Source organism: Centrocercus urophasianus, unplaced genomic scaffold (genome assembly GCF_019232065.1).
Source record: "Centrocercus urophasianus isolate 14NV4802_14NV808 unplaced genomic scaffold, USGS_Curo_1.0 seq_42, whole genome shotgun sequence".
Taxonomy (NCBI): Eukaryota; Metazoa; Chordata; class Aves; order Galliformes; family Phasianidae; genus Centrocercus; species Centrocercus urophasianus.
Window position 1 is genome coordinate 316922 of NW_024885000.1, and position 13419 is coordinate 330340.

At 50.4% G+C, this 13419-nt stretch overlaps 2 protein-coding genes across 3 annotated transcripts in view; one reads left to right on the top strand and one right to left on the bottom strand.

The window, feature by feature from the left end:
• Positions 1-451, bottom strand: part of TAF8 (TATA-box binding protein associated factor 8) — a 6409-nt gene extending 5958 nt beyond the window's left edge. Inside the window, exon 1 of the mRNA XM_042833815.1 lies at positions 383-451. Coding sequence (XP_042689749.1) covers positions 383-442 — 60 coding nt within the window. The 5' untranslated portion in view covers positions 443-451. The remainder of the gene's footprint in view (positions 1-382) is intronic.
• A 312-nt stretch (positions 452-763) lies between these two features.
• The window catches only part of CCND3 (cyclin D3), a 37866-nt gene continuing 25210 nt past the window's right edge, over positions 764-13419 (top strand). Inside the window, exon 1 of one of the 2 annotated variants that reach the window (XM_042833545.1) lies at positions 764-838. Coding sequence is in view for 1 of the 2 variants with exons in the window: in XM_042833544.1 (XP_042689478.1) it covers positions 9634-9639 (6 nt within the window). In the remaining variant the exon portion in view is untranslated. Of the gene's footprint in view, positions 839-9494; positions 9640-13419 lie in introns of those variants that run through there. The other variant, XM_042833544.1, reaches the window with a different exon arrangement.

Here is a 13419-nt window from a genome sequence, read left to right on the forward strand (position 1 = left end):
GGACGGACGGACGGACGGACGGACGGACGGACGGACGGACGGACGGAATCACCTTGCACCCCTCCCCCCTCCAACCCCGCCCTCCCACTCGTGCGCGGTCCCTTTAAACAAAGCCGCCTCGCGGCCAACCCCGCCCCGCGGCCCTCTCCGCCAATTCCAGCAGAAGAGTTTGGGCCAATCAAAGTCTGCCACCAAACCCCGCCCCCGCCCAGCCATCCAGCCAATCAGCGCCTCCCTCTCTTCAGCTCCCCCTAAAGGCCGCCGCTGGCAGGCTGCAGTCATTTGGGCTCCTCGGCCGGCGTAGGCCGCTGCCGTTCCGCCCGGTTCGTCGGAGGGATGCCCTCCGTAACGACCCCGCGGCCCGGTGAGGAGCTGCCGTTACCGTGCCGGAACCGCCGGGCGCCGCGTCGGCCATCTTGGAGCCATACAGCACTATGCGCATGTGCGAGGCGCCGGGGCCGCGCTCGAGGCGCGCGGTGCACTCTGGGGGCTGTAGGCGGCGCGCGGGGCCTGCGGCTCATCCCAGCTCTGCCGGTGCGCTCGAGAGGGAGCGAGGAGAACGAGCGGCAGTAGCGGCGTTCCCGTCGCGAGCCTCTGGAAGAGCGAACGGCGGTGCGGGCGGCAGCGCTCCGGGCTGTGCCGCTGAGAGCTGCGCCGCTGAGAGCTGCGCGGACCTTCAGCCCGATCTCCGCCCCGCGCTTCCGGCGCTGTGCGGCGGCTCAGCCCTCCGCGGGGCGCGGCGTAAACAAGGGCTGCGGCCGCGTGGAGCCGAGAGCGGGCGGGGAAGGATGGGTGCGAGGGAGCGTCGTGCGGGAGGGGGAGCTGCTGGATATCAAAGGTAGGAGGCACTTCTAAAAGGCTGGAAGTGCGAGGGGGGGAGGGCGAAGCTGTGACGGCTACGGCGTGGTCCCCGTGCTTGAAGGCGTTGGCGTGCTGTGACCGGGGACCGCCCTGCCGCCTGTGTGTCTGTCGGGGTCCCGCCGGGCCTGGAGGCCGATACGAGCTTCCCTTGAGGGCTGCGTGCGAAGTGCTGGTCCTGGAGGTCTTGGTTGAGGTGAGTGGGTTGACGGGGCTGAGGAAGCCTGAGGAGATGGAGAGGGGAATGGTTCGTGTTGTGAAGCTGTAACCTGCTGGTTAACTGCTGAGGGGTGACTGAGCTACGTTGGGGAGGAAAGGGTGTGAGAGTGGCAGGTCTGTACTGAAAGCAGTGCAGTGCAACCGCTGAGAAGAGGCTGAGGCTGAGCTGGAATTGTCTGCAGGAGTGATGGGGAGCTGTGGATGGCTCAGTATCAATGGGGCTCCAGGAGAGACTCGTGCCCCTCAGTCTAAGCTTTCTGTGCAGTCAGTTTCATTTCTTGTAACTAATCCAGGGGGTGTGTAAACATGGAAGCAAGCAGAAAGGTGCTTTTGCTTGATGAGTGGTAGTGTTTCCTTCTCAGAGTATAACATGCCAGCCATCATGCTCAGACAAAGGGCAAAAAGAAAACAAAACGACATGAGTGGTGTGAAGGTAGAGATTGAAATATTTGAGGCAGAAGAGAGCGCCGGTGGGAGCCCATTGCGGAATCAGAGGGTGAATTGTGGGTTGGAGATGCGTGCAGCTCGGGACTTTGGTGTGCTGTTCCCATCTGCTAGCTCTCCCACATCCTTTTGCTTCCCTGTCTGTACAAGGGGACTGATGGAGATACTCTTTAGCTGAGTTACCTCACTGAGATTGGGAAAGGTGCATTATTATAAATGCGACTTGTGGCAGATCTGTAACTCCTGGTGAGTCCTCGTGCATGAGGACAATTTCTTCTTGATCTCTTGTCTCCAGTACTCTGTAATGTCACTTCTTACCATGTTATTTATAGCATTTGCATGAAAAGAAAGAATTGTGGGTTTGACTCCTTGCCTCCAGGTGTTTACATATCTATCTGTTTCATAAAAAAAATAGAGACAATCCTATAGAATACTGATCAAGGCCCGATGCTCCTCTCCCGCTCTGGAGACCTGTCTGTTGATCTGCAGAGCAGCACAGATTCTTCCTGCCCCAGCTGACTTTCAGATTCTTTATTATGCTTGTCTCTGTCAGTATGGATGGAGGGCATCCACTGTCTTCCCAAGCAGCTGAGGGTGTTTCTCTAGGAGGCAGAAAGAAGAGATGCTGAGCAGTTATAGAGAATGAGGGCACTGTGTTTCTGCCTTCAGTGCTTGTAGGGAGGATGGAGTCCTGCAGAGGCTCTCTGACTCCGCAGCTGTCAGCAGCTCACAGCAAGTTATTTAAGTCTTTCTGAATTGCCCTGTTCCCACCTGGGTGTTGGTGGTCACTTAGCCTGGATTCCCACTGCCTCCATCTGACCTTCATCTTCAATGGCTGCATTACTTGGTTTATTCACGTGTGGGAGCTCTTGTATAAATGAGAGTACTTCACAGCCCTGTGCTGCCTGCTTGGTTTTTGTTGATTTTGTGTGTTGTTGTTTGTTGTTGTTGTGGTTTGTTTTACTCTTGGGAATATTTTTTTCCCCATCCTGAAGTATCATAAACTTTGGAAAACAAAACTGTCTCTTTGGACACCAGGCAGGGGGTGGCAGGGGAAGCCCTGCAGTGAGCAGTGCTGGGGGAGGCTGGGTGCTCTGGTTATTGGTGCAGAGCACTGTTATTTTGAGCTCTAGTCCTAACTGCAGCCAGCCTGCTGAATAACCATACACAAGCCTCTATGCTCCTCTGCGTGTCGTTGTCCCATCAGTAAGAGTTGGCATGCCTTTTGAGATGCTCTCAGAACTGATGAAATGCACCAGCTGATGTTAGAATACTGTTGGTGGTGGTGCAAGCTTCCCAGAGTACTGCAGTCCCTGCTGGACTTGGTAGCAAGCTGAAAATCCAGAGCCTGGGGAACTCCCCTCAACTAAATATGTGCAGAAGTTCCTAAAATCACAGGTGCTGCATCCCATATTATGGCGTGGGTACATCATTCTGTTATGCACGGCTTCCCTTTGCCTGCTGGGGTGGGATGGGAGAAGCTTCCATAAAGGTCTGGCTCCTCTGTGATGTCAGGGTTTCTCTGTGTGTGTGAAGCAGCAGCTGCTCGCAGCCACTGGAGGAGACTGGCCAGCCGAGGGGAAAGAGGCGTAGTGAAAGAAGGAGCGCTTCAGGGCTGTGCTGAAAGATGTTGCCAGGGGTCCGATGTGAAAGAGAAGGAATCTGGAAGCGAGCAGAACCATGCTGGCTGTTCGTGTCCATAGGTGGAGGGTGACATCCTTATTTTGGAGCCCATGTGGAGTGGGAATCGACACTGCCGCTGGAAATGTTTGCCAGTTTATGGTGCCAGCTTCCTCTGCAGTGCTGTGAAATCGGTCAGCTGGCAGCAAAACAAGAAAATGCAGGATGGTGGGAGTCTGTGCGTCTTCCTGAGCGTGGTGTTTTTTCCCAGAGATTGGAACACTTCCTTTTGCAACAAGAAGCACTTTCAGATTGGTTTCAAACTGAGAAAGGAAAGAAGCTCACGTGTTTTTACAGAATTTCATGCAGATTATTTCAAAGAAGGTGTAGGAGGTGGGAATCCCAAGCCCTTATTGTGTCACCCCAGACAAACGTACTAAACCTCAGTGAGCTACAGCTGAATAGTTATTCTAATACTGATAGTCCGGGGCGGGGAAGGGGAGGGGGAAGCTGTGAGGCCTGTTGAAATTCAGCTTTGTAAAGAATGATGGGAATGAATGACTGTCCACTCCTCGGTAGGGAAAGCCCAAGGCTTTTTCAGTTCTGAACTGGGCGGTGCTGGTGCAGCTGGAGGGCCTGCAGGAGGCTGGCGTGGGAGCCTGGTGTTTCTGAGCAACAACTGAGATGGGTAGGTGGTAATTGCTAAGGTGAGGTGGGGTGAACTTTTGCATGTGCTTCTGCCCGCCCCAGCACCGCTGCCACCAGAGGGCACGTTGTCACCATGTGCTCTTCTCATTGGCTTATGTCAGAAACCAAAATAGCTAGCAGTGAATTCATTTAGACTCTTACAGCCCCCTGCAGTCAGGATGTCACTAAAATCTTCCCTGTGCCCATCTGTTTCTGAAAAGTGAAGCCCCTAAGTCCCTTGACTGATGCTATGCGAGGATTGTTGTGTAGTGTGATGGTGACAAGCACTTGATACACAGGAGAAGGGTGAGGAGGGAATAAGTTGTCCATCTGAGAATGTTTCTCCTAAGGATATTGGCCTATGGCTTGCAGAGATCATGACCTGAATGCAGAGAGGCTGCTTTGCTACTATTGACAAATACTCTTCTCTCTAATGCAACAGCGCTGTTAGTGTTGGCAATATACTTGTGTGAAGTAATACCCTGCGGACTTGTTGCTTCCTGGTGGAAGAGGCTGATGTCTTGGCAGAAAGCACTGCCCTGCCTAGGCTTGCGAGATGAGGATCTGTGCAGCTCTGCAGGGTTGCTTCTGGAGTTTGCATACATATCTCAAAATGATGTAAATGATGTTACATGTGTAGAAGATGGAGTTTCCAGAGTGTAGAATCCATCTCAGTGCATGAGTTAGGTGTTCCAGCCCCAGAGTTCTGAGTAAAGCTTGAAGCCATTTCATCAAGCCACATAGAAACACAAATAGCCACAGGGGGAGAGGGCATCAGTGGTGGAGCGCTCTTTATGCACCACCCAGGTGCTGGAAATGCAGGTCAGTGGAGTTGGAGGGGGAAATAAGGTGTGCCTCTGTACAGGGGAATGCAATTAGGCTTCTCAAGGGTGCACTGTGCTCCCTAACATGTCAAGGCTCTGGCTTTGTCTGGAAGATAATGCTGTTGTTCAGATGTCAGCTGCAGAGCTAGACACAGAAATGTGTGGTGTTTTTTTTTTTTTCTTCAGGCAGTGAGCGAGGTGCTGTTACCCATTCAAGGCTTGTGCTGTATGGCACTGACTGACAGTGCTGGAGCTGGGCCCCAAAGGGTCCCTGCCTCTCCCTGTCACACTCAACTTCCCCTCAGCCTTACTATAGGGGCTGCAGAGTCCACGTGTCTGGGGATTGCACTACATTAACGTGAGTCTTCCATAGCAAGGAGCTCCCAGGAGCTTTCTTTTGGCCTAACTGGAATGTCAGAGCATCTTTACTGGTTAAAATGGGCCCAGGGTGGTTGATATCCACTGGACTTTTTATTGTAATGCTATTTAGCTGATGTAAAAACTGTTCGTTCCCATCCCACAAGCTCAAAGCTGTGTTTGAGTCAGTGCTGTATGTAACCCAGCAAGCATGTAAACCCACACTTCCAGGCTGTCCAGAGCCTCTGCTGCCAGGAACTATTGCAGATTCCAGGTCAGCTTTTCCTGCCTCACTTGTGACTCAGTAGATGTTCTCCATTTTACTGCTTCTGTTTTCTTCAAACTTTACAATCCAAAGGTGATGAGGAGATGGGCTACGCTGGTTACTGAGGATCAACAGATGTAGAGTTTGCTGAAAAACAGGCAGAGGAACAGTGTCAGCTGTGGTGATGTTCTGTTCTCAAGATCCTTATAGATAATACAACTGGTCCTGTTCTGGAGAGCATAAGATCTCTGCTCAGTCTTGTTCACAAGCTGTTGTTCTGTGTCACCATCCTTGCTTTGGCAAACTGTTTGCGGCTGCTTTGGACGTGCCAGATGCTGGGTGCAGCAAGCACTAATGCAGTCCCTTGCTGTGGAGTACGCTGTAAATCAGTATTTTCACAGCCATGGCAGAGAGAGCCAAGGGCATGGGCAGCAGAATGAGCATCTCTGGGCTGGTGCCTGCTCCTCACCTCAGCCATCTGTCTGACCTGTAGATGTCTTAGCATTGCTGGAGGAGGTGCTGGAACAACGAGGTAGGATTGGTCACTGGTAAGACAGATGTCAGCAGTAAAGCTGGGCCAGGATAATGTCTCCTGCCTGCTTTTTGCACACTTCCCTTTGTGGAAAGCCTACCAGTGGAAGCCATGTCTGCTCTGAGCCAGAGCTGCATTGCCCATGCCTTTGATATCTTGCAAAGGGCAAGGTGCTGCTGCTGGCCCCACGGGGTGATAGTGCTCATGCTTCAAGGTAAGGCTGGCAACCTGCACAGCTCAGCAGAGGCCACTTTACCACATTTGCGTTTCTTGCTGCTGTCTTTGACAAATATCTGTTGTTTCAGGAAACCACACATTGGGTGTTGCCCTTCCAGGGTAGGGGTGGGGGAGGAATCCTGCTCCCTCAGGCACAGATCCAGCGGGGTCTAGGGATCCTGCTGCTCTCTGGATCGGGCTGGGGCTGTCTCCTCCTGCTGAGCAAGGTGAAGCCGTCTATGTTGTCCCCAGGCATGGAGCATGTGGGGCCAGCAGAAGTAATTCCTGAAGCCGATCATGAGCTGTGTTGTGAGTGGGTAGAATGTAAATTTGGAAACTTCTGAGCTACAGTTGTGCGCATTTGCTTATCCAGCTGGGCTTGGGATCCTTCTGTGGAGCTCTTCACACTTCTGCAGGGCAGGAAAGCTGTTTGAATGGGTTGTGAAGAGCCCCCATTCCTCAGCAGGGGCTCACACATGGACACTGCTTCTTGAAACCATCCTGGGTTGGACTGAGAAGCTTTACTGGCTTATGGAGATGCTCGCCATAGTGGTGGGAGATGTAGTGCAGGCTCTTCTGTGTGCTGCTGGGCCACAATGACTATAATACTGGGTTCAGAAGGGTGTCTGGTTCTGGCTAGGCTGTTGGTTGTTGCATATAGCAAGGTACTTCCTTTTCTCTACTTTTTTGAAATGGAAGAAGATGGCTTAAGAACAATCAGTAATTTGACTGGAAAAGTTGTAATGCTAAGCAGTTGTCTAGCTTTGCAAGAGTGGGATTGAGTGGGGTTACCATCACCTTTAAATACCTGTTAAAATCTGTTGTTTTAAGAATGTTGGCATTCCCGAGCAACGCACTTTAAGGAAATGCCTTTATCTGTACATTGGAGCTTGGTGTCTGATGACAGTCACTTTTTCCTCCCATTGGGATCCTGGAAATACAGATGCAGTAGCAATGGAAATGTAGGACTGTTTCACACCAGCTGCTCTGTGAAAGCTTTGGGTGCTGAAAAACCTTATCCTCTCCCACCTATTCTCATTTCCTTGAGACAAAAAAAGCCTCCAGATCTTGTCATGGAAGAAGCATAAGCTGGAAAACCAACTTTTTTTTTTTTTTTCAGTTGACCCTCTGTACAGGACTCTGGTCCACAGGCTGTTAGTCTACAGAAGTCCTGAATTGATCACTCCCAATGGGAACCCAGAACTGAATCCTATCAGAGATCTGCAGCGCTCCAGACTGGCGGTGTAGCATCACTGCTTGGGCCTTGTTAGCCAGGCGGAGCAGTTTGCATTTTTGGGGGCTCCAGAAGCAGCAGGGACAAGGGGTGCGGCAGAGATAGAGGGTGGCAGCAGCTGTTCAGGATGTGTTGCTGATTCTGTGACATCTCCCACCCTTTTTGGGAATTGAGAATTTGGAGCAAGACAGAAAGAAAGAAGAAACAGCCGCTGATAAAGCCTTGTGGAGATGACAGCCCTGTTCTCAACGGCCTGCAGCCCACAGCATGTCTCTGAGGGCCTGCGCCAGCTGGGAGGCAACGATAGGCTTCATTGCTTGCTCTTGCTGTTCATCTCCCTACGCTGGGCATGGGGATGGATATCATCTCCTTTCCTTCCTACTCCTTTCCTTCCTCTCATGTCTCTGCTTCTTCCTCTGTGAGTGCAAAGCTCTCTGTAAGCCCTGTTAGCTTGCCCTGGCTGTGCTGCAGGCTCTGCTCATTGACATTTTCTGCTGTGCAAATCCCAAGGGGCTTTCAGCCTTAATCCCCTGAGGGCTCCAGTCTAGTGATGGCAGTAAGACACCTACAGATCATAATGAAAAGCACTCACTGGAGCTCAGGGCAACGAGGAGCAGGGGAAGCTGCTGCAGGGTTAGGCATGGAGCAAGCTTTCTGCGGCTGTGAATCCCTCTGGTTTGGCCAGAGGGATGGGATCTATGGGGCTAGGGGTAGCAAGGATTACAGCTGTCTGAGGACATGAGGAGGGCTGAGTCTGTGCTGTAAGGGGCTCGGTGGGCAAGGAGGGCTGAGAGCTGGGAGGGCGTGCGGTGTCTCGCAGGGCGCGCGTTTCCTCCACCTAACCTACAACAGGGTCTGTTTTAACTGAGTCTTTGAGGATCTGATAAAATGAGTTCCCATGCCCTAAACAAGGATCCTGTGGCTTCGGGGTGTACAGAGGGCTGCAGGCCATGTTTCACGTGCAGACAACTGTTACCACGTGCCATTTTTCTTTCCTTTTTTTTGTATAACGAATGGGGTCCCCACATCTGGTTGTGACGGTTAAACAGGCTCGATTTAATCATAGACTGATATAAGATGCAGAGAGAAAAGAGGGGAGAAGGGTGAGAAGCACAGAGCACCTGCTTACCCCCAGGCAGCATGCCCTATTCTGGGCCATGCTACATGCATGGCAACCAGTATGCAGGGAAGGTGGGTTGCACAGATCCTGCCTGCTGGGAAGTCCTGTGCCTGGGGCCTTTTGCAAGGTTTTCTGCATGTTCCATTGGGGTAGGGTGGGAACAGGGCAGGGGTGTTGCAAAGAGGTTAGGGCTGGCTGGAAGGACTTTGTTAATTTGCCACACAGCAGCTTTTGCAGCAGCACAGGGTGTGTGTTGAGGGGTAGAGACAAATCTGATGACTTCCACGAAGCAGGAAATCTATTCCCTGAGAGCAGGTTGTTCCCTAACTATGAATTAGAGGCTGCTTAAATTTGTTGGAAAGCATGCAATGCTCTGTCAAAGTAAAAGTCTTCTCTTCTGCGAGAAGTCCTTGGAATCAGGATTTTGGAGCTGGAACCAAGAACTGGGAGAGCCTATGCAACCTCACAGGAGCTGGCTTGTTCCTCTGGGACCTGAGCATTTTGCTAAGATGCCTTGGGTTTTGCCATCCAACCTTGCACCAGGTTTCATTTTTGCTCCCACCTCCACTCATCTTTTGCAGTGGATCTGCATGTTAACTCAAGATAGTAGTTTTTCCTATCCCTTCTTTCCTCCCTCCCCTCTACTCCCAACTCACTTATGAAAGCAGATTTGACATGTGCTAGATCCCAAGATTTAAAAAAAAAAAAAAAGGCATTACAGGAGAATATAAGCAACAGCTCAGGAGGGGAAAGCATTCTGAAAGAGTTGACAAGGCACAACCAGGGTATGCCTCGGGTGCAGCTGGGAAGGGGGCCTTCTGGCAAGGGTTGGTGCCAGGTCTGCTGCTAGGCTCTGGAGGCCTTTTGGCAGAGGTTTTGAAATCTGATTTTTCTTTCTGCAGCCAAGTGAGATTTTTATCAACTTCCTATCTGAGAGCAGAAGTCAGCTGGTGTAGGAGTACTGGCTCGTGTCCTCCTGCCCCTTGCCTGTACATGTGGTGGGGGTGGCAAGGGTGCTGGCAATGCAGGACCTGCAGCTTGCGCAAACGGGAGATGAAAGGCAGGGTACAGCCCTGTAGGTCAGTGAGATAGTGTCCTGTTTGCTCTTTCCAACACAGCACAAGCCAATCATGCTGCATGTAGAACGTGCTCCTGCTTAATCGTTGCTGTGTCCAGTTTCATCTTGCCTTTGTGGCTGATGGCCCACATCAAACTCCTGCACAAAGAGCAGAGCAGCCAATTGCACCACTTCCTGCAATGGAGGTAAGTCCGAGTGCAGAGACCTCGCTGTTGCCTGCACTCCAGGATGAGTTGAGGCCCAAAACAGCCGCCTTGTGGCCTTGTAGCCTACTGCCACACGTACTGCTCCTGAGAAGTGGAGCACAGTGTGTTCCAGAGGGCTCCATTCTGCATTCTGATGTTCAGTTGCAGCAGAAGTGAGTGGCATTTTACCAGCACAAGGGAGGCAGAGTGGAGCCGGTCCTTGCCTCATGCAGATGCACACAAATCCATTTGGTGTGACCCAGAAGTCATTTGCACAAACTTGCTTCTCAGTGTTCCTTTGCATATGCAGCTGGCACTTTCTCTTGCATGGGCTTTCCACTTGTAAGTGATCTGTCTGAAACTCAAGGATTTGGGGATTTGCTGTTTTCAGGACAGATCTGGTTTCTGTATGCACATGTCTTATGGAGGAGCTGGGCTTAGGCAAGCACAGATGGACTTCAGGCTTGTGGAAAGTACCTTTCAAACTATCCCTGTTTAAATTTCTAGCCTGAGCCAGAAAATTAACAGAGGGGAGGTCTGACTTTTTTTTTTTTTTTTTTTTTTTTTTTTGTCCGTTGTATTCAATTTAATTCATGATCAGAGCCTGGATCAACCTCTCCACTGGAAATACCCGAGAAAGTCTCTGATTTGGCAGAGATCCCCAAATTCTTCAGCTGGGGGTGTGACACTTCTCATTGTTAGCCAAAAAGCATCTCAGCACTTTTTTGTCATCTTACACAGAGCCAGCTGTGGCTGCTCAGGCCACCTCCTCAACCCTGGCCTGATAAGATACTGACATGTAGGTCAGTTGCTCTGCATTGCATGGCTTGATTGATGTAGGTCTGTGATACCCAGATGATGAGCACCGTCAGAGTAAGTGCAGAGCTTGACAGAGGAGAGTCTCAGTTCTGATTAGAGCATCTTGGTGTTGCCAGCACGTGTAGTACTGCTACCAGCATGTGCAATGAGGTGTGAGAGCAGCAGAGATGGCAGTGGAGCTGGAAGGGTTTACGTATTCATGGTTGTGACAGTGCATGCAGGGAAATAACCACTGAAATGCTTTGTGTGCCACTGTCTGTCTTCAAAGGGCTTCTGCCACGTTTGTCTTCTGTCTCACATACATCTGTTGTTTTTTTCTTCTTTTCAATGCAGCTGTTAAAGCTCTTTGAAATTATCAGCTTGCAGTGCTGTAGGGTAAATGCAGGACGCAGGGTGGGCCTAAACACAGCGAAATTATTTGATGGCTGAAGACCATCAGTATAATCTCTGCTTCCAGAATGCATTTCAGCTTAGTACATCCAAAGTGGTTTGTAGAGTGAGCTCAGAAGTGTCCATATGCACAGCCAGACAGGTTCCTTAAGAACCTAGCTGGGTCTGCAGGGTCTTGGCAGGCAGCTTTACAGGTGCAAGAAGTGGCAGGAGATGGAAGTGGAAATTTGTCTGTAAGGCACCACTGTAGTTCTCAGCTGTGCATCCAACCATCAATCTCAGCAGGTGAGCAGAGATCGTTGCTGAGCATCTATTTTCTCCTTCTTAACTTAGACTGTGCAGGAAGTAAATAAATACACATACTTCTAATGTGTTTGTCAGCTGTGATTCTGTGATTCTGTAAATGCTGGCAGAAGTTAAGTTTGCATATTGTGGGGCTGAATGCTGTTTGCTTAACACTGCATGTGAGCCCATTGAAATTGGTGAGGTCTCAAGGGTCTAACTGGCGGCAAATGCCAGCCCTCTGAGCCCTCTGTGTCTGGCTGTCTCAGTGGCTGGCACGCAGGCACAGCACCCTGTAGCCCTGCTGTCGTTAGCCACAGGGTGACCTTTCTGCTCCTTGGCATGCAGCACTCAGACTGAGCACCCATCAGTGCAGGAGGTGCCCATGGTTTGGATGGTTGGAACTGTGAAGATAGGAGTCTGGTCTTTGTTTTGTAGCATCTCTTAACTCCAGACCCCCACCAAGTTCAGAAGTACTATTGCACAGTTCAGTTTATTAGCCAAGTAGGATCAACTGTAATCTCATGCTGTGTATGCCTGAAAATGAAAGATGTACAGCTGCCATGCTTATCAAATTGGTATACAGAGCTGAGTAAATCTGCTGACCCAAGTAGGAGCTTCCAGGGCATGCAGTTATTGTTTCTGGTGTCTCTGGTTGATTGTTTGCAGTAATGGCTGTCACTGAGATGAATGTGAGTCTCCTCTCCTAGAGATGCATCATTATCTCTGTCCTGAAATGACTCATGCAGGCACTTGGCATCGCTGCATAGCAGCCTATAGGGAGGGATGGGGAATGAATTTTCTTGAGGAATATAAGGAGTCAAAGCAAAAGGTGTCGTGTCAATTTTAGAGCAAAAAGATTGAGGCAGGCATTTGTCAATTTACATAGGCTTTTGGGCTTGCCTGGGCTCTCCTGATTCCCTTCCCAGCCTCTGGCACCTGCTTTTCTGGGAGCAAAAGGTTTCTGAGTATTTCAGTTCCTATAAGTGGTGATGTAGCAGCTGCATGCAAGTAGCAGGGGTGCTGTGTGCCTCTAGGATGTTTTCCATTAGTGCTTACGTGTGCCAGTTTCTTCCTCTGCACTGTGTATTATTTTGGATCACCCAAGTTTTTAACCTAGTCACCACTTTCATAAGTAAAAACACAACGCCAATGTTTCCTATTAACTTGGCACCTTTGCTTCTTCACCCAATTCAGTGCAGCAGAAGGGAGAAGTGGCACATCCAGCTCATGTTGGTGGAGAAAACTGTGGCAAAGGCAAAAAGAGGTTTAGCAGCTCCCAGCCATGCTGTACATGAGATTTTGGAAAGGAAATGAAAAGCAACTTTTCCCATGGGAACTACAGAGGGAGGCAAACTGAACTGAATGGAGGTCTCATAAATCAGTGACGTAGGCCTTTGACTTTCTGTGCTGTAGCCTCGGGCAGTTGGTATTTATATGCCCAGTCAATAATTAAGAAAAAGCAATGAACGTGAAAATGCAGCAATTACAAAAATGCAGAGTTCTATGAAATCTCCTTCCATCAACCTCAAGCAGCAGAAGGGGAAACTGAGGCAACGTGCATGGTGTCAGCTGGCTGGGGGCCATGCAGAACATCAGCCCTGCAGGGAGTGATGAACACGCACCAAAACAGCTGTTCTCCTGGATGCTCATCTTCCTCACCTCCGCCCCTAGTGAGGGAGGAAGAGGTTAGGCAGTGTGACTGGCAGGGACACCTATGTTTTGTTCTGGTTAGCAGCTACATGTGTGTTGCATGGGTTTTGTTTGTCGAGAAGCAGCAGCAGTATTTGTGCTGCCTGTGTGAATCTAGCTGGCAAAGCACATTACAGGTATTAACCAATTCATCATCATTAAACTGCAATGATGGGGTTTTCCAAAGCTGTCGCTGTTGGCCTAAGCTGCAGTAGCTGTGATGGGAGAGGAAAAAAAAATGTTAAGCACATTTAAAATACAAGAGCCTAGGGAGATGTGATTCAGTACATATGATCTCAATTCTCCATCAGCTGTCATCAGAGTTCCTTCCAGTTTGTCACTGATTAAATGCAGCTTATTTTCACCCAGTTGCAGTAATCAATTTGTGTCCCCTGCTGCTGTCCCTCCTAAGCTCAGGGCTGGTAGAGGAGTGGATTTTGCTCTGTGCCTTTAGCCTGGATGCCAGCTGAGTGCTTGGAGTCCTGTCCCTTTTGCCCATCATCAGCCCCGGCGTGGGGTTTGGAGGTAAGTCAGGCTTCGTACAGCTCTTAGCACCAAAGTCAATCTCACCCGATCTGTGTGCCTGTTCAGTTCATG